Raw genomic sequence first — 21,942 nt, forward strand, 5'->3', positions numbered from 1 at the left:
CTGACCTTCTAGTAAGTAGTACATATATCACACATGAATGTATGTAAAAGTGTCCCCCGCTTGTATTTTATTGGCGCTGACATGAGAGTCGTTTCCCTTCTGAGGGGACCATTACGGCGTCTGCGCTGCGTGGGGTTGAAAGCCATTAGCGACACGGCGTTGGACGCCTTCCCCAGCAGCGTAGCCTGTCAGCTGTAGACAGATTACCTCCAAGGCGATGCCTCTGTACGTGTCTCAGCCTTTGCCAGACTCCCTTGTGTGTGTGTGTGTGTGTTTGTGTCAGAAGAGGAAGGTTAAAATCATCCTCACTGTCTGTCCTGCTTTTCTTTGAATTTATTTTCAGTTAGCTGAGTTTCCTGAGACTGCAAACTGTTTCTGTCTCCTGAGGCAGCGCTGCACTTTTCAGGCGTACTCCCAGGTGAAAGAAATATATTACAGACACATCAAGTTAGAGTACACCAGGTAAAAAAAAATAATAATTAGTTTTATGACTTTAAAAGTTGATGAAAGTGTAGGCGGTGTTTTATTTAGCGACTGTATTCTTTGTTGATGGTAGCACCAATTCCCTCCACAACTCTCTCTCTCTCTCGGTGTGCGTTTGCGACCTCCTTTCGACGGAGCTCCTTAAGAGAAGGAAAACGTGACATGTGGAAAGCGACACACTCGCCTACCAAACCCTGGTGTGTGTACTTGAAGGTTTGTTAAAATCTTCCCCACCACAGGGCTCACAAAGAGCATACAGCTGGGCGAAATCACACTCCTTTCTGCAAGTCTCTTATGCGTCAGTGCGCACGTGTCTCTTTGTGATTTTTAATTCATGCTCGTCACAGAAACGATGGAATATGCGTTATATAGTTACGTTCATGTGGCTTCAGCTGAATAATTCTGTCGGGTTACCGTTGCTATTTTTATGTTGCGTCCAAGGTAGACAGTCAGACATAAAAATGACTTTGGATTCCGAAGCACTCAGAAACACAGGCATTATTTTGAGATACAGACGTGCTGAGAGGTTAAAGGTCATTTGTAAATCGTCCCCAAGCTCTAACCAGACCTTGGTATAAGATAAGAACCAATCACTTCACAGAACACATCGAAACTCCTTATAGCTCTGGGGTGAATGCGTGTTTAGGGGGAGGATCGAACACAAAACGCATCTTTTTAAGGTCTTAATGATTATATGAAAGCCTTGTTCAGAGAGCAACAGAAAATGTCAGCAAAAATAATTTGTTTCTTTTCAGCAGTCAACCTTTTAGCTTTAATTAAGGATTCTATTAACTCAAAGTTTGGTGTAAGCTCTTGGTTATCCAGGACATGGTAATCCATAGGTGGCAGTTAGACTTCATTCTTTTTTTCTTTTTTCTTTTTTTTGCAGCAAATAGCTGAAACGGTTTCTAGTTTTTAATCAAATATACAACTCTAATAAAAAACACAACAAAATATGAATTTCCAATACAAGATTAGTTGTAGTAGTTTCAAACTACATTTACACAAGACCGTGTTTTCCAGTGTCGGTGAAGAAAAAGTTCCACGTTTAGAGACACCGCCAAGATCCTCTGCAGTTGTCATGCCAGGGCACTTGATGGCACTGTGGTTTTCTCATGTAGTTGAAATATGCATGCACCTTTTGAGCACCATCTTCCACCTCATTGGTTTTTATTAATTGATGGTTAGTCAATCAATAGGATCGATCAGTAGGATCCATCAACTTTAGATTAATCAATAACTTGTGTCACTTTCATTGGGACTTTCTGTAGGTCAGTGATCTAAACAATACAGAAAGGGTTCACTAGACATAAAAATCAATCTTCTTCCATGACCTAAATTCTATGGCAAACCTGTAGGGGGAGCAAATGAGACGATGGCCTAAGAGAGGAACCAGGACTCTACAGTTTATATATAAATGAGGAATGGTCAGAGGTCGAAGCCTATTAGGGTTATGAAGTTATTGAACCTTCTTGTGTGTCACAGATCAGGATGGAGCAGAGCCCAGCGCCAACTCCGTCTCAGCTTCCAATCTGCTGCGACTGTCCCACTACACCGGAAGACAAGAGTGGCTCCAGAAGTCCCAGCAGCTGCTGGCAGCATTCTCCAATCGGCTGACCAGTATTCCCGTAGCTCTGCCTGAGATGGTCCGGGCTCTCATGGCCCAGCACTACACACTTAAACAGGTACGCTGCTTTACTAGATCAAGACTCTTATTGGGTCGCTGGAACTATTCCCACTATACAAGATTGTTAATATTGACAGAGTCGTTATCGTGGACCACTGTGCAGTACCCAACCCATCTGTTTCTCATCTGTCGGTCTTGAGGCTTGAAAGACAGCTTAGCTTGGGGGGGTATGAGGGGTTGTTTACCTGAATGTTCCCTGGAACTCATTTTCATGTCCGCCTACTGAAAGTAGTCAGTGTTTCTGCTCGCATGACAAATGGAGCAAGCATAATAGACACGGCTTTTACCGAGTAACAAAAACTGAACAAAACATTATGCAGCACGAGAGGAAGAAGCTGTTTAAACAATGAGCGTCTGCGTATTGATTGCGCTGGAACATTTCTGTTCGGGAACGCTGCAAAGTAGAAATGCATCACTGAAAAAAAATAAAAATGAGGAAAGGAGTGTGAATAAGCAGGAAGGTATTATTTTAATGAATGATTGTGATTCATATCCTGTTGTATGCATTTTTTTTTTTTATTCTATGAAATGAACTTCCTCACCAAAGCAAGTTTGCTCTACTATTTCTTTAGAATTTACCCGATATCAGTTTCACATCTGTATCTTTTTGACATTTCAATCTCAAGATTGATTTTTCCATCTTAGGTTTTAGAGAAGGTAATTACAGCACAGGTGTGATCATGACCGATATGGGATTTTTACTAGTGTTTTAAACGGCTTCTGGTTTATTTAGAATGGCCATGACTAGAAGATTCAAACCAGGCCTCAGAGCTTTCCCCTCATCCACCAGACATAACTCCTGGACTGTTCCTCGAAGGAAAACACAACTGAAAGAGCAATTGCTTTTCTTGCAAATACCACACTCAACAGATGTTTAGGAATTTCCCGGTTCGCGTGATTTACAAAGCCGGAAAAGCGAACCGCATTTTTTTCCACCTCATTTCAACTTCACCAGGTTGTCTGAGGACAAGCCCCCGCACCAGGACGCTCGTTCCATCCCTGGACACAAGGATTTTTTTTTATTTTTTCTTCTCATGTTATAACTGCCCCTCTTGTGCGTTTACTGGGTTATTTGAGCTGTTCAAGTCTGGTTATATAATCAAGTGTTGAAATATTAACATCCTCAGTTTAGCCTGAAACCACTGAAACCGGGATGCTGGCAGGACGACGTTGCTCGGTCACGCGGCGAGAAAAGGTTTTGGAGTGAAAGGAAAGGGAGAACACAGATGGAGATAACGAGGTCTGACTCTGGGTTAGGGCGCTTCCTGTCCGTCATACATGACCTGCAGGGGATGCCTCAGGTTGATTGGGTGAAAGGTAACGAGCAAAGGATTCAGCCTGTTTCAGAGAAACCACCTGCCTCCATTGTTAGTGCTACAAATAAAGCTCTGACCTGCACCACCTCCTTTCCTTCTTCCTTCCTGTCATAAGCCACCTTTCAAGCGTCTTCTTTCACTCTAGTCATGCCCTCCCCCATCTTATTATTTCATAGTTTTTTCTGCGTGTCACATTTTTATTGTCTTCCTTTGTGTTTTCTTCCTCTCCCTCAGATTGTGATCTGCGGTCAGAGGGAAGCTTCGGACACCGCGGGGCTTCTTGCAGCAGTCAATTCCCTCTTTTTACCGTTTAAGGTAAATACTCAGCTTTTGTCCAGAACATGCAGTGGTTTACAATGGAGATACAGTTCAGTAGTGTGTGTCTTCCCTTTTCCTGGTTAGCTTAGGCACACAGTATGGTGGGTCTGTTTAAACACCAAGAACTCTACTGCATCCACCGCTGTACCAGTAATTCAAAATGTCTTAGCTTAGCCATACAACTTGTTTGTGCATGTAATTACATGATTGTCGGTATATGTTTTCATTTGGCAAAGGCCATAATGTTGTGCAGACAGTAAAGCTAAATGTACCGCCAGACATTCATATCTGTTTATTTTAATGTCGCAAACACCAATTGTGCCTTATTATGTACAGTGGAAACTGTCTTAGCACCTCCACAGACAGTAATAGCTACAGTCTAACGTTCATCCAAGGATACAGCCTATCAGCGTGAAAGAAAATAAATATGAAATTGTGTTTTTTTTCAACATTTGCAACATATTGGCAAAGATTTGTCACTAGCTGTAATGGAAACGCAGCTAGTGTCTTCAATAAGACTGGTTGGTACTGTAGGTCGCTCCTCAACACATCACCATCATCCACGAAGACACTTCGCTGATGAGTTACAGTACTTAGTTTAACTTTGGGATAAATAAAGGAATATTGAATTGAATATTGAATTGGGTCCACTATTTTCAAACTCGGAGTCAGTGCTAAAGAAAATACTTGCTATTCAGTCCCCTTGTCAGTACTGCGGGTTCTCATCTCCGCCTATTGGCAGCGACCCTTACATTGCTCGGGGTGGTTTAGTTTATTCAGCCGATAGTGGATTTGCAGTAGATACTTATCATTTTTCAGACACATAACACAAAGATGGAGGCTGAAAGTGGCCTAGATCGGTGCCTGGGGTGCTGGCTGTTGTAAGTGGCGCCCTTTAAAGGTCAGCCTGAGTTTCTCTCCATCCCTCTGCTCCCTGTAATGGCTTCAGAAGTATCTCTTTTCAGGCTTTAGTTGACCTAAAAGCTTTTTTAGTTGACTTGCAGTAGAAAGTCTAAGTTGTAACTGCAGCTCCAAGGTTTCGAAGTTTTTTTTTTTTGTTTGTTTGTTTTTTGAGTGCCAGTTCTTCTGCCAGTCCTGACACCCAACGATTTGTGAAGAACTCAATAACTCTCAACCACCCAACCGTTTATGTGATCCTGGACCATATTTCTCAGTGCTTTTGCCTCTAACCATTTAAAAAAGGAAAAAAAAGACGTCTCACCACTTCATGATAAACTTTGATTTATTGGTTGGCAGATTTGATGATGCTTCCGACGTCCTTGGATCCTGATGAAAATGTCTGGAACAAGTATAAGAAAATCCATTGAGGGTGAAAATAGTTTGTTGTGGGAAGTAGAAAAGCGCATACGCACACACAGCTTCATGCCTCACTGAATTGTTCTAACTCCCATCAGCCAGCACCCAAAAAAACTAGAACAATGAATTAAAGCAGGAGCTGTCCAGTAACACACTCCATCTCTCTCCCTCCTTCCTCCTTACACACAAACCGTCGGGCAATAGAGCCCCATCTGAAATATAAATGAGCTGTGCAGTATCAGCCAGTGGCAGCAGTAACATCAGGCTATTCCAGATAACTGCAGAGAGACAAGAGACCTAGACTGAAATGGATAACAAGATGGATCTATTATTGAGCAGGATGCATGTTGAGGATTATCTCATTCAGTCAGGGCTAGATGCATGATGCAGTACAGTTTATTATATTTTAGGTGACAATCCTCAGATGGCGCTCTAACCTAAGAACATCGAATCAGTGGCGAGCACAGAGGTGGAGGAAATGCTCTGAATAGCTAAAGCATCTCAGAGTCAATTGATAGAAATTTGATTCAGCTGACTGCCACAAGAATAAATGTCGGCATTGTGATGCATTCCTTGACATAAAATGAGACTTAACCATAGAGGTCTGGTCAAACCACAAGCCACAGTAGAGGATATGTAATTCGAATATGGGACTTCTTCTGATTACATCAGCTGACGATCCTGCAGCTACACCATCCTACTCACGTCTGCAGTTTAAATGATTAGTAAGGTGGACTAAATAGCAACCCTATTTCGTTGCTAAATAGCGTTTAGCAACTAAAAAACCCTGTTCAGTCTGCTTTAATCAAACTCTCTCTTAGAAAGTTGTAGAATATCGTAGAATCAATATAATTACACAACCCTACTCCCTGCATCCTCCGTTTTGTTTTTACGAAGTGGTCACGCAGAGATCGCCACGTCTTTCATCCAAGTTTTCTTTTTAAATGTCTTTATAATTCTTCACTGAATAACCACAAAAAATGAACTTAATTCCTCACCACGTCGTTTAAACACGCTGGATAAACGTTCCGTATTCATGTCGCCTGTGGATACAAACATTCTGCTCAGAACTCTGTACAGGGTATGGTGTACCTCGACTCCTTTGAATCAAGACACTCACTGCAAACAGGTTCATATTAAATCTTTTGAAATAATACAATAAAATCCTATGAAATTTCAGCATTTTTAAAAAAATAAATATTTATCTCCACTTTTAATCGAAAACATGTGATGAACGTGATGCAGTGGGAATGTAGGAACATAATGTAGAAATGGTCAGTAAGCATTCTGGACATAGCAGTTCCAGTTATTGAACAATTCATTAATTGTGTAAAAAAAACTTGAAATCAAAATCTTGTTTCCCTTACGCACCGGTGCACATTGCCTAAGCTTATCATTTCTATTTGGCATTTATGTTCTCATCTGCTGACAAGACAGATCCCATCAACAGATTAAATTACCTGCAGCCAATTTACCCATGAAACCCTTGACAACACGGGGAAGCTGTTGCCTGCGGCTCATTTGCTTTAGAAGTAGAGTTTGCCATTTTAAACAAAAACACTCTTTACATATTTGGTAATTATTGAATTATCAATAACACACTCTTGCATACATATTAAAAATAAGCCGAGTGACATTTATTCGCACACCTCACTCAGACAATGCAGAGTAAACCTGAGACAATAGCTCAGGTTTATTGTATTTTATTGGGATTTAAAATTTGTACTAAGCCAACACAAACTAGTGATTGTGAGGGGGATTTGTTGTCGTCCCTCAGTGTGTTTTGTAGAAATACCTTTCACTGCAAGATACTCAGATCTGTCCACCCCAGTTTCAACTCTTTTGACAGGTTGTCTTCCTGGATTGTTCTGCTTTTACCCCCATTGATCTACCCATTAACCCTGACTCGCATTTCTTTTCTTTGCTAAAGAAACACATTCCCACAGCAACATGTCACCACTACCGTGTGTGCAAGGGTTATGCACTGGTAACAGTTACATGGTGCAAGACATTTTTGTCAGAGCTGACTTCACTTGGGTTTCGAGTGTGCAGTGAGGCCTGAAAAGCAACGTCAGTGGACTGTCGATCAGTGATTTGCTAGATGTTGGAGTCTCTGGTTTCGTCACGAGAGCAACTGCCTTACAATAATGCTGACCTATCATTTGTAAAAAGTCACAAAAACGTCTGAATAAGTATTTAAGGGCAATGGAAGACTGATCAAAATATTTAACATAGCTTTTATGACCTTCATTGTTCCATTGTGTTTGTGTCAGATACAGATCGTGTTGCACTACTTTTCTGACTTTCGGAAGGGCCTGACTGTATGATGACTCCACCCACTACAGCTGTTAATCAATTGCAATGGAAAACCAACCAAACTGTTTAGCGCTAGCGCAGTCCGCCAGCAGCCCACTGTCTTTTCATGTTAAAAAATGTTACATGTTCAAAAAATTCAGCAGTGCACAAGCTGTAATACAATAATGTGTTGAATGCAGGAGGAAAACCCTATATAGGCAATCCTTAAAGAAGGCCTCAATCTTGTTTTTAAAGCTAAAAGGCTTTAACAGGATTTCCCCCACAAAATCTGCTAAGCCCAGTGGGAGGGGCTGCTAGGGCCGTCCATTCGCAGCCCACTGTGTTAAAAGTTACAATTCTAACATGCACTAGCAGGCATCATAGCTTGGAAACTCAAGCCCAGTTCAATGCGTCAAGTATCAACCCAGCTTATTTAAAATATGCAAACTACACTTAGCCTGGCTGGGAGTGGGGGAAAGTAAAGCCTGGCGGGGGTAAAGGCTGGTGGCCCGCCAGACTTAGACAATATTACTCTGGGGGAAACCCTGGATGTCTGCATGTCAACAACCTACTGGTCAATGGAGTTTATTCATTTGACGTTCTTATGCTACCATTTGTAACTTTTATAGTCACAAAGGATAACTAACATGCCTTTCTCTCTTAGTGGGCATCACAAGACAATGGCTGTTGTTTTTTTCACTTGGGTTTTTTGCAAACGATCAATGTGATTTTTATAGAAGATGACAATGGGACATGTTAGCAATTGCAGTTTATACTTAAGCAAACACACATGCTGATAAATGTTTTCCTCAACACACTCCTTTTACTTTTGGCATGCAAACTTATTAAATACATATTGTGATTAATTCCTTTGTTTGGCAAAAAAAAAAAAAAAAAATGCACAAAAACAAAACCTATGTGAGCACATACACTAAGACCAGCAGAACAAAATGTGTGTCCTGTTATCTAATTCGTAAAATTAACTTCTGTAACAGGGGGATGAATGGGAGGCGGATAAAACAAAGTGTGTGCTGGGGTCTAGGGAGGGAATTGCTAAAGCGCCAAAGAATGGGATGAGAGATTTAGGGATGTTTAAATGAGATAAATGGAAGCTGCAGAAGAAAGAAGGCGTAAGGGGATTGCGCACCATGTAACATTAGGTAGCTATGAACAGAGAACATGTCTAGTTTATGTGTAATTACCTCTCGTCTGTTTCCCCTTATTTTAAGCAGGCACAAACTAATTGTGGTGAATAGGGAGCTAAGAAATGAACTCATGCTGGTCTAAGCACACACTGCAATCTTTACTTTATTTGATTAATCTACTATTTAATTTCACAAGCACTCCGAGCATATACTGCACTTTTTTGCTTGTTTGAATCAATTACAGCACTCAGCCATGCTGAAACATTGAGCCTGATTGTAATTGCTGCATTAAATTGTGGTTAATTTTTCTATCAAGCAGAAATATATCTTGATTAGAGACGGGGCGAGGTTTGCCGAATGTGCTGGTGGCGAAACTACATCAGGGTGGGAGTGGGAAAACAAATAGAGATGCTTTCTCTGCAGCAATTAGCCAGATCCGAGCACTTACCAATTTCTGCTATTTTGGTGTGTAGGTGTGTGTGTGTGTGTGTGTGTGTGTGTGTGTGCACGCGCTTCCCCTATCTTTTCTGCAAGATAATGCATAACATTTAAAACAATTGTAAAAATATCAATGTCTCTTGAACCTTTCCACATTTTGTCACATTAGAAGCAACAACTGCTGTCAGAGTTTTGCTATTTTAATATGACAGACCAACAACAACAAAAGAAAAACAGTGCGCAATATTGAAGTGGAAGGAAAATTATATGTTTTTCCAAAATGTTTTTAAAAACAAAAGTTACCATGGTGACATGTTTTGTATTCAGCTCTGAAATAATGCTGTGTAGAAAGAACAATCCCAGCTGCCTGTCTTTTTGGTGTATGACTGTACCAGTGCTCTTACTTTGCAAAATACAGCAATGGTGGTTCAGAGAGGAAGTGAAGGAGATCAATACTTTTGCAGAATGTCAGTCTTGTAACATACTGTCACAACATGGTGACAGTTTTAGCAAATATGTAAAAAAACATATTTTCCATAAAAGTTACATAAGCCACCTCTCTGCAAACTATAGCCTTAGCTACAGGATGAAAATGAAAAGAAGTCATACCAGGCAGTCTCCATTTTTAAAGTATTAGTTAAAGAGAATCCATGCTTATGCAGGAAAGTTTATAGCTTTTTGTTGTCTTTTAGTTAAATTCTGCAGGACACGTCACCGTACTACCGAAGTGATTCATCATGGTCTAATTTTATTGCGAAAACCTGGCTTCTCGACAGGGGTGTGTACACTTTTGACAGCCATTGTGTCTTCTGATGACGAGGCTGGGACGGATTGCTTAGTTGCGACTGGTGACAGTGGTTTAAATAAATCAGTTTAGGATTTTCCGGTACCGTCCCTCGTGTGTTGAATATTGTATAACAAGAACAACAAGAACTCCCACCGGAGACCCGATGGCTCCCGGCTTGAATGCCGCTGTTAGAACTGCTTATTAATCATCCTTCGCTCGTCCTCCCTTAACGCCTGCCACACAGCTCCGAGTCGGTGTTGCACTTCTACGCTTCCACGATGCGGTCAGGTGGTTAGGCGGCTCCCTCTGGAGGTTATTTGGAGAGGGAAACTGAGTGAGATATGTGTGATCCCGGCGATGTTAAGAAATCACAGGTAACGCGAGTAAAAGAGCAAAAAGTATTCCAGGGATTATAAAGGATTTAAAAGATTAGGTGTGAGAATTTCTTAGACATGTTTTCCATCTCCCTCGTCCTTCAGGAGGAAGCGCATTAGAGGGTGGAATGGCAGCTAAATATGAAGGGGGAATTGAGGAACATGGCCTTTTTAAGCGCAGAGACTCCTTTTTGAAACCATTTGTGAAGGGGGGAAACATCGCAGAATCCATAACAAGACCTCAGAGACTTGTGGAAGAGTTAACGGGGCGACATGGAGTGCAGGGATGAATGAGCTGGGTGGAGATACAGAGAGCCCAGTCAACCACAGTGGAGAGGAGGATTAGAGCCAGGCGCTCTCACGGGCCGCCGTTGTGATCTCTGATCTTCCTCGCCTCAATCTTCTGCCTCCGCTGGCCTTCCCCGTCTTTAAAGCTCCAAGTAAAGAGAAGGATGCGCGTGCTTGTCTCTTGATTTTTGTTGCAGAATCGATCCGTCTGTACTCTTGTAATGACCCGCTGTGCTCGATAACCAGCTGGAGAGCAAAGCACAGGTTGACTGGCAGCTGTGGGAAAGTTCTGACCACACGCTAGTCACGCATCCTCTTCTCTTTCCCCTGCTGCTTGCAGATCATCAGTCTGTACGCTACACTTTCATGTATAAAGGTCGCACAAAACTTCTTAGCGAGTCATTTCCACCATTTGCAAATGCGTCCACAAAAGCTTTTGTGTAGGGAGGAGACGCTTGCACCTTCACAATCCTAGCAGCTGTCCTGCTGTTGTTTCAGATGCTGTATAATCCGTTGAGCTCTTTGCTAATCCCATGTGTCGGTTCACAAAAAAAACACCCTCGCAGAACACAGAAGAAGCCAGTTTGAGAATACATCACGCCCAACAGCCTGCCCACGTTTGCCCCTCTCTGTTAATATTATATGCCTTTGTAATAATGTGAATGTCTTCATCTCACGTAATCAGTGATCTAGTGTGGGTTAGCCAATTTGCACAAATTTTATTCAGTTGTTGCAAGATCCTCTTGGGCCCCAGGGTGGGGAAGTGGGACAGTAGACGTCTAATTGACATATTAAATGTGTACCGTAAATGCATAATTCAGTTCCCCTTTTCAATACTTTTAATGGAGTTTAATTTTCTTCTAAAGGCTTTGAGTGAGTATTTCTAACCCTTGAAAATTTTTTTCACATTAGATTTTAAGCGCTAGACCAACAAATAGTACTAAATATTTCCCTATTACAGTCAATTTCATAAAGAGTCCATCTGTGGGTAAGTTAAGTCCAATGGTTCTTTAAAGGCCTCAGAGAATGCCACGGGCCAAATGCTAACTATGGAGGAGCTCCAGAGGTCAACATCCCAGGGGATAATCTGTTCATCGTGTATTTATTGGTTTCATAAATTACATAAATCTGGTCTTTATGGAAGAGTGGGAAGTAGAAAACCATATGAGGTCCTATTTGCAGTTTGCCACTAGTCATTTAGGAGACAGAAAAGGTTCTCTGATCTGATCGGTTCAAAATTGAACTTTGGAAGAAACTGATAAATACCTAATGCGGTTTGCCACAGAAGACACAGTCAACAACTGGAAGATTGTCAGAGGTGATGGGAAGTTAAATAGGCTAAATGTTGGGCAGTACTAAAAGAAAATGTGTTGAAAACTGTGAGATTGATCTTTTTGCAGGTCAACAGCCTTGAACATACATACATACGACAAAAAGTTTTACATTAAAGCATTATTCATGTGTTAGAATGGCTCAAAGTACAGACTGAGAATCAATGGCAGGATTTTAAAAATGCTGTTCAAAGACTCTCCATCCAATCTTACCAAGTTAGTTATTTTGTAAAGAAGGATGTTCAAAAATGTCAAAGCTGGAAGAGCATATCGCCAAAAGACCTGCAGCAACTCAGCAACGAGGAATCCAAACACACACCTCGGTTTTCAGGTCTTTATTTGGCAAAAATGGTGAGAATTTTCCCTCAAAATGTTGTGCTAGTTTGTGATGATCTATTACATAAAATAGATCAATGTTTGTTTCTGTAACGTGAGAAAACGGGGGAAGGTTCAAAGTTTGCAAGTGCTTTCCCACAGTTTACAGCACTGTTTAAATACTGAAAAACATTGCTTTGCTCATAAAAGCCTGTAAAATCTATCACATAAACTTAAAAAAGGAACAGTGGAAAACTACTACAGCTTTCGACCACACATATTTGGAAAGCTCAACCAGGATTGCGTTGGCAGTCGGCGGAAGGAAAGCAGTTCAAAGTATTTCGTTCATTAACAGTGCCAGAACACTCGGCTTCAACATTTCTCTGATGAACAGATATGACACAAGCCGCTCGGTCAGTCGCAGTTCAACTATCAGAAAAACAAAGAAAAGCGTGGATGGTACCCAGTGGTACCATCCACCATGGCAGGAGTGGGAACTCCTGGTCCTGGAGGGCCGGTGTCCTGCAACTCTTAGAGTCTCCCTGGTCCAACACACCTGAATCCAACAGCTGAATCACCTCCTCAGTGCAGTCAGGTTCTCCAGAGTCCTGCTAACGACCTCATTATTTGACTCAGGTGTGTTGAAGTAGAGATGCATCTAAAAGTTGCAGGAGACCGGCCCTCCAGGACCAGGAGTGCCCACCCCTGCACTATGGCCAATCTAACGCTTTCAGTTTGTTTACTGTTCTTTCCTTTTATTGTTTCTTAAAAATTGTATGTATAAAACCCAACTTTATTCCAAGCACCTCAAAAATTAGGAGTAGAAATCCAGATTTAATGTCATGGAGATTTGATGGTTTTGAAACTTCAATAATCAAAGCAGTGACACGGGTTTTGGGTTCTATAGACTTTGGAAACTTTGGTGTCTCTGGTTACAATGTACATTAGTGTTTCTAGATTGTTGTGCAAAGTGATCAGGTGCACATTAATTTGCCACAGAGCGTTATTGGCTTAATAGGTACACCAGGAGTCAAAGAAATGTCTTTATAGCCAAGAGAACAATTTTATTGACCTTTAAGAACTTCATGTACTGCAAAAGTGTCCACCAACCACCCCGATCATCTGTTGTTGCTGCCAGCGAAGTGCTTGATTAATTGGTAGCAGGTGAGAGTAGGTCTGCTTTGGGACAGATTTCTGACAGAAATAGCAGTAAAGAAGTCATGCCTGTCCAAAGAACAAATTACAACGTTGGTCAGCAGAAGAAGAAGTTATTTTTTTGGATTGAATTCGTTCCATGTGGAAGACGAGGCCAGCACCTCGATGAAGCTTGAGTCTTTGCCTGAGGTTGAATCAGAAAGGCATCAGACTTTTCCACGGTTCTGCACAATATCGCCACTATGAATAAGTCTCCATCGGGACAGCTTCGTGCAACAATTTGGGGACAATCTGTTTTAGCTAGCACAATGTAGAAAAGTGCTAATAAAGACTTAGCACAAAAAAAACCCAAATAAGAATTCTTAAGATTTTGGACCAAAAATACTCTCTTGATAAACTTAATTATTTGCCTTATTTATAACACTTATGGAATATATTTATTCACTATTATAAACCTTGACCAGTTTTTGGTTCATAACAAACAGCATACATTGGTGTAGTGCTACACGAACACATGGTAGGAAACATGACTGGGGTTAGCGACAAGATGGAAGGAAACAAAAGTTTTCTTAATCCTGATTCTGGCTCACTGTGTGACATGAGGTCTAATGAGACTCGTCATATGGAGCCCAGATGTTACTTTTTCTGCTTATGAACAGTTGAAAAAAAAAAAAAAAGAACCATTACATCAATTTAATGTCAAAGTGGGAAGTTTTATTGACTCTAACAATAAGAATGCATATTCCCCAGTTTGATATTCTTCGTATACTTTAAAAATAAAAACGGAGGTAGTTGTCCTACTTTGAAGTGGTTTTGTGGACTAACTGTGTTTAGTAATACAGGATGCATGCAGCCTGTGTTGTTATGGACCAATATATCAGTCTCTATTGTGGATCTTAAAAGGATGAACACGTCCTTTCAAGTAATAAAAAGAAACACATTGGTGAATTTGGGATGTTTATCCATGACAAAAAAAAACCCAAAATTTTTACGGGAACATGATGCAAATAACCTGAATAATAAAATGAGTTTAATTAGTTGATTCACCCCTTCATCTTCTTTTTCTTCTCCTGTGAGTATACATGACATCGACCTTACCGCCCCCTGCAGGGCAGTGGTGAAAACTGTCTATTTGAGTGGAACAACGCGGCCCTGCTGAGATAAAAATGGTTCTATTACGCGTGTGTTCCTTGTCCGTGCGACCTCGTATGTCCGACTCGATCGCCACAGCATTGTACGCTGACATGATCTGTTTGACCTCAACAAACGAGAGGCTCCTTTCATCTTAAACTCAGCATGAGCTGATGAAGTGTGGTGTAGGTGTCGGGGCCTGGCTGAAGAGAGAGGCTGTTGATTCTACCCAGACACCAAGGCATCTTCAGCCCTGGGTCCACGCAGCACTGATTTAGTAAAGAGGGTTGTGTTGAGGCTGTCAGCAGCTCAGACTGAGGCCCAGTAAGAAAAAGCAACAGATGTCAAGTTGAAAAGAAGCTCCAGTACTCTATCATATGTGAGTTGGGCATCAAGTAAACAAGAATGTTTTTATTTATTACAGTTTGTTTTTGTTCTTTGGTTATATTGTGATAATAGTAAAGGCGACTATAACCATTTATTACCTTTTCGTTTAGGTTACTGTATGGCTGTGATTGTGTGTCCCAGCAATTAGAGTCCCACAAACACAAATGCTGCTCTTGAAAAACATTCCCATTTGTTGTGCGCTCCTTTAGGACATGAGTCGCATAAAGTGTGATTTGCGTTACTACAATACACACAGTAGATGCATTTAGTCAAATTTAAAAATCTATTGATAGTTTTTGATACACCTTGAACTGAACAAACAGTGGAAGAAAATAGTAAAAATAACAATCACAACAATATGGACAGTTTTGGGGTGTTTTTAAAACTTTTTAACTGGAATTTATTGTGGCGGCAACGATAAATCAAAATGTATCAAAAGGTATTAAAATACCTTTCTTGTATCATTCCTCCTTAGGCCCCGCTGCAGATGTTCATGAACTCAAAACTTTTTCAGTTCAACCAAAAACAGGAAGCATCAAAACCAGGAGTTTGAAAATCGTAGCCAAAGATTTCTGACATCAGCAAATAAGATTGTTTTCCAAATAACGTTACTTTATAAGAAATAAAAATGATTTAAATGGAAAAAAGGTCAAATAGACAAAACATTACTTTCAAAAATAAAGTGGTTGATTACGCTTCTAAAAGCTTTCATCACATTTCTTCTGATTACTTTTTGTTTGAGGAATTAGACAAACTTACATTCACATAAATCAGAGGAACCAAAATACAACAGATCGTTAAATACCAGATTGTGTTGAATAGAGATGTATGATTTGTATTCAAATCATTTCAAATTTTTACTTTTGAAAAATATTGAAATCCATGTATTCTTTTCCCTTTTCCTTTATAGTTTTGGACTACTTTGTGTTGGTCTAACATACGCAATCCTAAAAAAAAAAAATAAAAGCACACAGTCTGACAAAAGCTTATGAAAAGATTTTTTTAAATGTCAGAAAACACCTTTTTTATTTTTTTCTTAACCACAGTTTTACTGAAATTGCAGTAAATACCAAGTGATCATTTTTTCCAGGAGAAATTTTTTCCCCATCATTTCAGATGGGGAAATGAATGCGATGGGCAATTTAAACTGAAAAACAAAGCGTTACACTTTCCTCCCCATTTCCCTGGGTTTTATGTCCAGGTGTAACAACATGTGTCTGGTTTTGTCTCGGGGCTTCACTGGCAAATCAGCCTTCCCGTGAACACAGGACAAATATTGTTTTGTTTTTTTGTTTTTTTCTCATTTGTGAGCGTTTCATCAGGTTCTGGCTGCCGCCGTGTTTCTAACACTCTCTCTGTCATGAGTCTATCTCAGGTAAGGACAGCAGCTAAACGTTGACTCGGCGTGTCACTCGGTTCGTCTGCCTCCCTTGTCTAAGCTTGGCCCTGTAGTTGCGTTCAGGCTAAATGAGGTCATAACTTGAAATGGTTCTTAAAGTTGTGTGGTTGCAAGTGACTGTCAGTGCAGGTACACACTGTTCTGAGCTGAGCGGCTTTGGCAGAAGCCAGAGAGGCAGAGTAGGTGGGAGTTGTCAGTGTGGGGACGACTAAAGGGTGGGACTGAGCTTGTGCGTGTGTACACGTGTGAATGTGTGTTTTTTTTTTTTTTTTGAGGGGTGCCCAGTATGGGGGGATTAACCCTGTGGGAGTTTGACTGTGCTCTCATGTGCAGCCAACTGTGCTGTCTGCTACAGCCCGCGCTACACGGGCTGAGAGACAACACGCTTTGCTTTCAGTTCATCACATTCGCACTTTACATGTCTTCCTGTCTGTCTGCGTCGCCCTCGGCCTCCATCACTCACACTCGCACACATCCGCGCCGTGGACTGCAGGTTGACCTTTCCGTGGAGGGGCACGTGGCCGGGACGCGTTCCGGGCCCGGTTTGGATCCACACGAACCCGACAAGCAGAGAGAAGTCATCGAGAGAAGGGTTCGACTCGGCGGGGAAATCCTCTCCTGTCTCCATAGCAACGGTCACACTGTTAGGACCACATCCCAGCACAATCGTTACCGAGCCTTAACTGGTTTGTCAGTGCGTGATTGTCTACAGGTGCTTCCAGCCAGTAAGAAGGAGCAACACAGATTGAAATTTCTTTAAATATATTGAGGTTTATTATTTATCCAACTGAATTTGCCCCCCATTCAGAATTATAACTCAACTGTTTGTGGTATGTTAACACAGTGGAAGTGACTGGGTATGCTATCAACTCTGTCACAAAATGGTAAGCCACAAGCATATAGTCACCAATTGAGAAACCAGTAACAAACATTACATTTCTAATCAATCCACGCCAAAATATTGGTCAATGTACTATTTATTGTCTCAAAAGTGACTCCAAACAGGTGGGATTTTAGTCTAGACTTAAAAGAAATGAGAGCACAACATGATGCTGAGCCTACAAAAGCCTCTAAGCCTAATGTGACCCTCAAATTAGTTCAACTGCAATGAACAGAGAGCATCATGGGATGCATTTCAAAGGTTCAGCACCAAATCCAATGCAAAGAAAAATAAACGTCCAGGTGCAATTTGAAAGTGTTTCTCTAGTACTCACACAAAATAGAAGGATGGATGGATGGATACATAGCCACAATGTTTTTCTTTTTTTTTTTTTTTATCCTAAAAGTATAACCTAAGCTTACATTCAGCTTACATTCAGCTCCCCTTTACTCTGATACGCCTAAATATAACTGGTAAGTTACTGGTGTGGGTTTCAGAGCCACAGAAATGAAGTTCCCAGAAAAGAGGACAAAGTGACCCGGCAGAAAATCTTGACTGCCCTTATAATTGATTGCATGTTACATATTTCCTTGCTTTTTCATCATTTTCTTAGTATTTAAATGTTTTGCTGTTTTATGTCACAGGAGCAATGTTCCCCTTGTCTTGTTTCCATACGTTATGTTATAACAGTGATATTTTCTATTCTTGAAAATGGTGCTACACAGCACACAATGTCTCTGCACACCGCATGTCGCAAAGAAAAAAAAAAAAACACTGCTTGGACTGTGGCTAATTATTTAGCTTATTCAATTGATGCCTCTTTGTCACTAATATATTTAGTGACACTTTTTGATGCAAAATCAAAATGTTGTAGAAATTAGAGTGGTGGGAAGGTAGGAGGATGTAGAACAGCTGAAGTTGGCTGGAAGCAACTTTTCCAATAATACCCTTGTGTTGGCATGGAAATGATGAATTTCAGTTTTCAAATTTTCTGAAAACAACTTTGTGTCAATGAGAAAAATTTGCATTAACACAATTTTTCACAGTGGCTGGAAAGATTACTCATTATATGGTGTCTATGTTTGCAAGGAACACAAAGCAGAAAGACGATGTTTAATTATTTGTTTATTTAGAAACACATGTATTGTACATCCCTCCCTTCATCTCCAAACAGAAAAGACAGTTCAAGGGAATAAAATGCCTATACCAGAAGTGTTGTAATCTGCCACTAACATGGACATTTTTAAAGAACAGAGTATCAAATAAAGGTTTTTATTTAAAGGTGCTACAGCTTTATTTCATAGAGCATTCTGTACTGGACCCTGATACCATCTTGCACTAAATTGATGGGACTTTATTTTAAAATGTGACGCACCAATCCAACTGTTAACATTTCAAACAAAGGAGTTGTGAAGGTTCATATAGAGATACTTTTGTATAGTCGAGGTTATTTTATGGCATTTGCTGACCTGTTCACAGGGAAATCACCAGGCAGGAAAACGTCTTCATAAAATTCTCCCACATAGCGCCGTAACCTGGACATGCTCTGCACATAATGTGGATTTTAGAGTGACCCCACATGCCAAACATGTTTCTTTACTAACTTTAGATTCACACTACAAGTAACGAGGTGAACTCTGGTCCACCTACAAACCTAGGTCTCGGTTCGGTTGGCGTGAACTCTGGCATGGTCTGAATGCATAATGTGGTTTCAAGCAGGTCGGAGAGCAATCCAAAAGCAGGGGAGCGAACTGTAGCGCAGGGCATTCTGGGTAAATATGACCAAAATAAATGTGCGAGTCTAGCGCTGGCGGGAGAAATGGGTCGTACAAGAGAAATCCTACAACCACTAAAATCCATTTTTGTTTACATTCTGTGAAGTAGGAAGTTCAGAGGTTTTCACGTTGCTTTCCTCAGTGGTTCTTGGTCCAGCGCCACCACAGGCAAGGAGGGGAACAGGTTTTTCAATTAGTTTGGATCGTTTTATGCAGTGTAGTGTGAAACTGAATCGCATCAGCTGAAAATGTAACACATGTTGCAACTTTGGTCTCCAATCAATGCAAATCTGCCTGACTGTTAGGTGTGAAAACACGCTAAAATGAGTTCATTCTTACCTCAAGTCTCCAAAACAAATTTCATCTTGTTATTGTTTACCCCATAGCAAATCTGAGTAGTAGAAGCTACATTTGGCCCTCTGTGTTTCAGGGTGTTGGGGACCAAACCCCACAGTAAATAGAATTAGGTCTGTGAAGACCCCGTCTGAAAATGCAAGAAATTTCTTTGAATCTTCTCAAAGTGATCTTAAGCAACAGATCTCTTTATCCTGCAGGTGAGCCAAACTCTGCTTAGTGCTCCAGGTTCTGTTGGATGTGTTGTTACTCAAAATTTTCCACTTTTCCTTATTTATGAGGTAAATTCCGATGTTAAATAAGTTCTGCCCATCACACATGACAGTCACCTTTACGATGCTGCCTTCCACTCCATCCTCGCCTGTCTGTCCTTTCCGGCCCAGCTTGCTGTTTATGTGCTCATCTCACTCGGTTCTGAATCTGGTGAAATGACACATGTTTGACAGGAAGCAGCCTCGGGCACAGACAGGGCAGCCCTCTTTAACTTCACTCTGCTACCTGTCTAGCACCACACTGAAATCCTAACATGCCGTCATGAGCAGAAGCAAAGTTAAGGCAACTCTTCCACCCGCTCTTTAGTCATCATGAGACATAATCCATCAACGATCAATAGTTTAGGCTCTTTAAATACATTTTATTGATAAGCTAGCATGGATGTTAGTGGACAGGTGAGCATTGGATTGGTTCACAGAAGCTGTTCTTCTTACTGGCTAGTGTTCATAGGACCATGACAGCCAATCAGCCACAACTGAACACGGTAGTTTGAGAATGTTATTTTGGGTTGGTTGCAGGCGTGTGTGTGTGTGTGTGTGTGTGTGTGTGTGGGCGTGTGCGTGTGTGTGTGTGTGTGTGTGTGTGGGCGTGTGCGTGTGTGTGTGTGCGTGTGTGCAGCATTTTATGTCTACACAAAAAACACATGCTAGATAATGATCCAACCTGGAGGGTTCTCTTGACACTAAGTGATTGCATTAGTTTTTCTTTTTTTTTTTTTACAGACTTGGACTTAAGAAACACATAAGTAGCAAAAACAGTCTTGACTTGATTTAGACTCATGATCAATCTTTACGTCATTGTCTTGGAATTTTCTCCATTTTTGTTTTTTAGAAATAAATCCTATTTGGATTGAGTTTATTTTTTATACTTCCCTAGCCACACTCAAAGCACATTCGCCCACAAATGTTCTCACAATCACTCACAGATATGCAAATCTGCAGGCGACTTGGGTTAAAAATGCTTTGCCTCAGAAATGCTTTGACATGTGGCAAGAGGAATAGAACCAACAACTGTTGGATTTCAAGATATCTATTCGCTGAGACAGGCTTGCCGCGAATACGATTCAAAATCCCACAACACTCAGGTGACCGTCAGGGAAACTGATATAGCTGGTATACAAGCCACAGATCCTTCTGTGAATTGATGACTTTGATTATTGGACCAGAACTTGCCTTTTGATGACTTGAGACCTGACTGACTAGACATTGGAGCCGGGACTAAGACTCATCCCACAAACATTTGAGGCGTTTCTTGGAATTGCTTCACAAGGACTTCAGACTTTAGTTAAGAAAACAAAAAAAGTCCAAAGCCATTTATTGTCATTGAGCCTACAGACCGAGACTCAGAATGCATCGCTATGGCTACACATGTAAAATCACTGCAACGCTGGAAAAAACATTGTTAAAGGGTTAATAGAGGAACCATGTTGACTTCCTGAAGGCGGAGTTTCAGAAAGAGCCGCAGGCCCAATTTCAAGGCATGAAATAACAAAGTCAGATGTCTTTAAGTCTGTACTCGCTTGACATACACAGCATTTTTATAAGTGATGGTAACATATTTACTTTATTGTGCTATAAAATGGGACTATGTGCTTGAGAAATGCATAATACTTCCGCTTCAATGGGTGTGGAGGCATCAAACTCCAAACATCAGAGGTCTGACACCAGCTCCCTGATTGTCAGCTGCCGTTCTTTAACTGAACAGTCTTAACAGGACAATTCTTCCTCCTTTCTTGATTTCTTTTTTTAAGTCCCTTGATTGAAATGGTGTCCAGCATATGCGGAGCAGTGTTTCAGGGCCAAGCCACTGACTTCTCCCTCCTGCCTGCTTTTTGTTTTGTTGCCCCCGACAGGTTGTGATGCACACCGATGGGAATCCAGAAAGCTTCCTGTGCCAACGTCTGCCAGCGCTGTCCTCCATGACCCAGCTGGACGGCGCCGCCACGGCCTACGTCTGCCAGGATCTCACCTGCTCTCTGCCTGTCACCGAGCCCCAGGAACTGCGGCAGCTGCTCCTGGTCGGAGCCACGGCGCAGGCGGGCCCATGACTATGGGAAGGACGAGACTGCATCCTGCAGAATCTGCTGCTTCCTGACTTTCCCCTCAGTGAATACCAAAGCTTTAGAAAGTTCTGGTGCAGTGCCTTGCAGACGTAACGAAATAAATTCCTCTTCCTGGTTTTCTTCCAGAATTCTGCTTCTTGCCATCGACTCCTGAGCTGAAAGCAAAGCGTCCCCACAGGATCATGCTGCTATTGCCAGGTTTTACAATGAGGTGCAGTGAGTTCAGTGGCGTGTAGGTCCAAAAGCTCAACTTTAAACAAAACCACCCTCCTCACACTTGAAACTTCAAAATTTAAACTCATCTTTCGGCCACAAAATGTGTTATATAAAAAAAATAATAATTCAAAATAATTCAGGGATTTTTTGTTTTGTTTTGTTTTACCTGCTCGAATAATAATAATGGTTTTTAAGAAATTTGTAAATCCCTAAAGA

The 21,942-nt window shown here is 41.1% G+C and overlaps 1 protein-coding gene across 4 annotated transcripts in view; it reads left to right on the top strand.

Annotated features, from left to right (window-relative positions):
* Positions 1 to 21,638, top strand: part of spata20 (spermatogenesis associated 20) — a 39,296-nt gene extending 17,658 nt beyond the window's left edge. For all 4 annotated transcript variants that reach the window (XM_044103510.1, XM_044103511.1, XM_044103512.1 and 1 more), the window contains 3 exons: positions 1,969 to 2,168; positions 3,721 to 3,801; positions 21,301 to 21,638. In XM_044103510.1, coding sequence (XP_043959445.1) covers positions 1,969 to 2,168; positions 3,721 to 3,801; positions 21,301 to 21,495 — 476 coding nt within the window. In that variant the 3' untranslated portion in view covers positions 21,496 to 21,638. The remainder of the gene's footprint in view (positions 1 to 1,968; positions 2,169 to 3,720; positions 3,802 to 21,300) is intronic.
* The last annotated feature ends 304 nt before the right edge of the window (positions 21,639 to 21,942 follow it).

Source organism: Gambusia affinis, linkage group LG20 (assembly GCF_019740435.1).
Source record: "Gambusia affinis linkage group LG20, SWU_Gaff_1.0, whole genome shotgun sequence".
NCBI lineage: Eukaryota > Metazoa > Chordata > Actinopteri > Cyprinodontiformes > Poeciliidae > Gambusia > Gambusia affinis.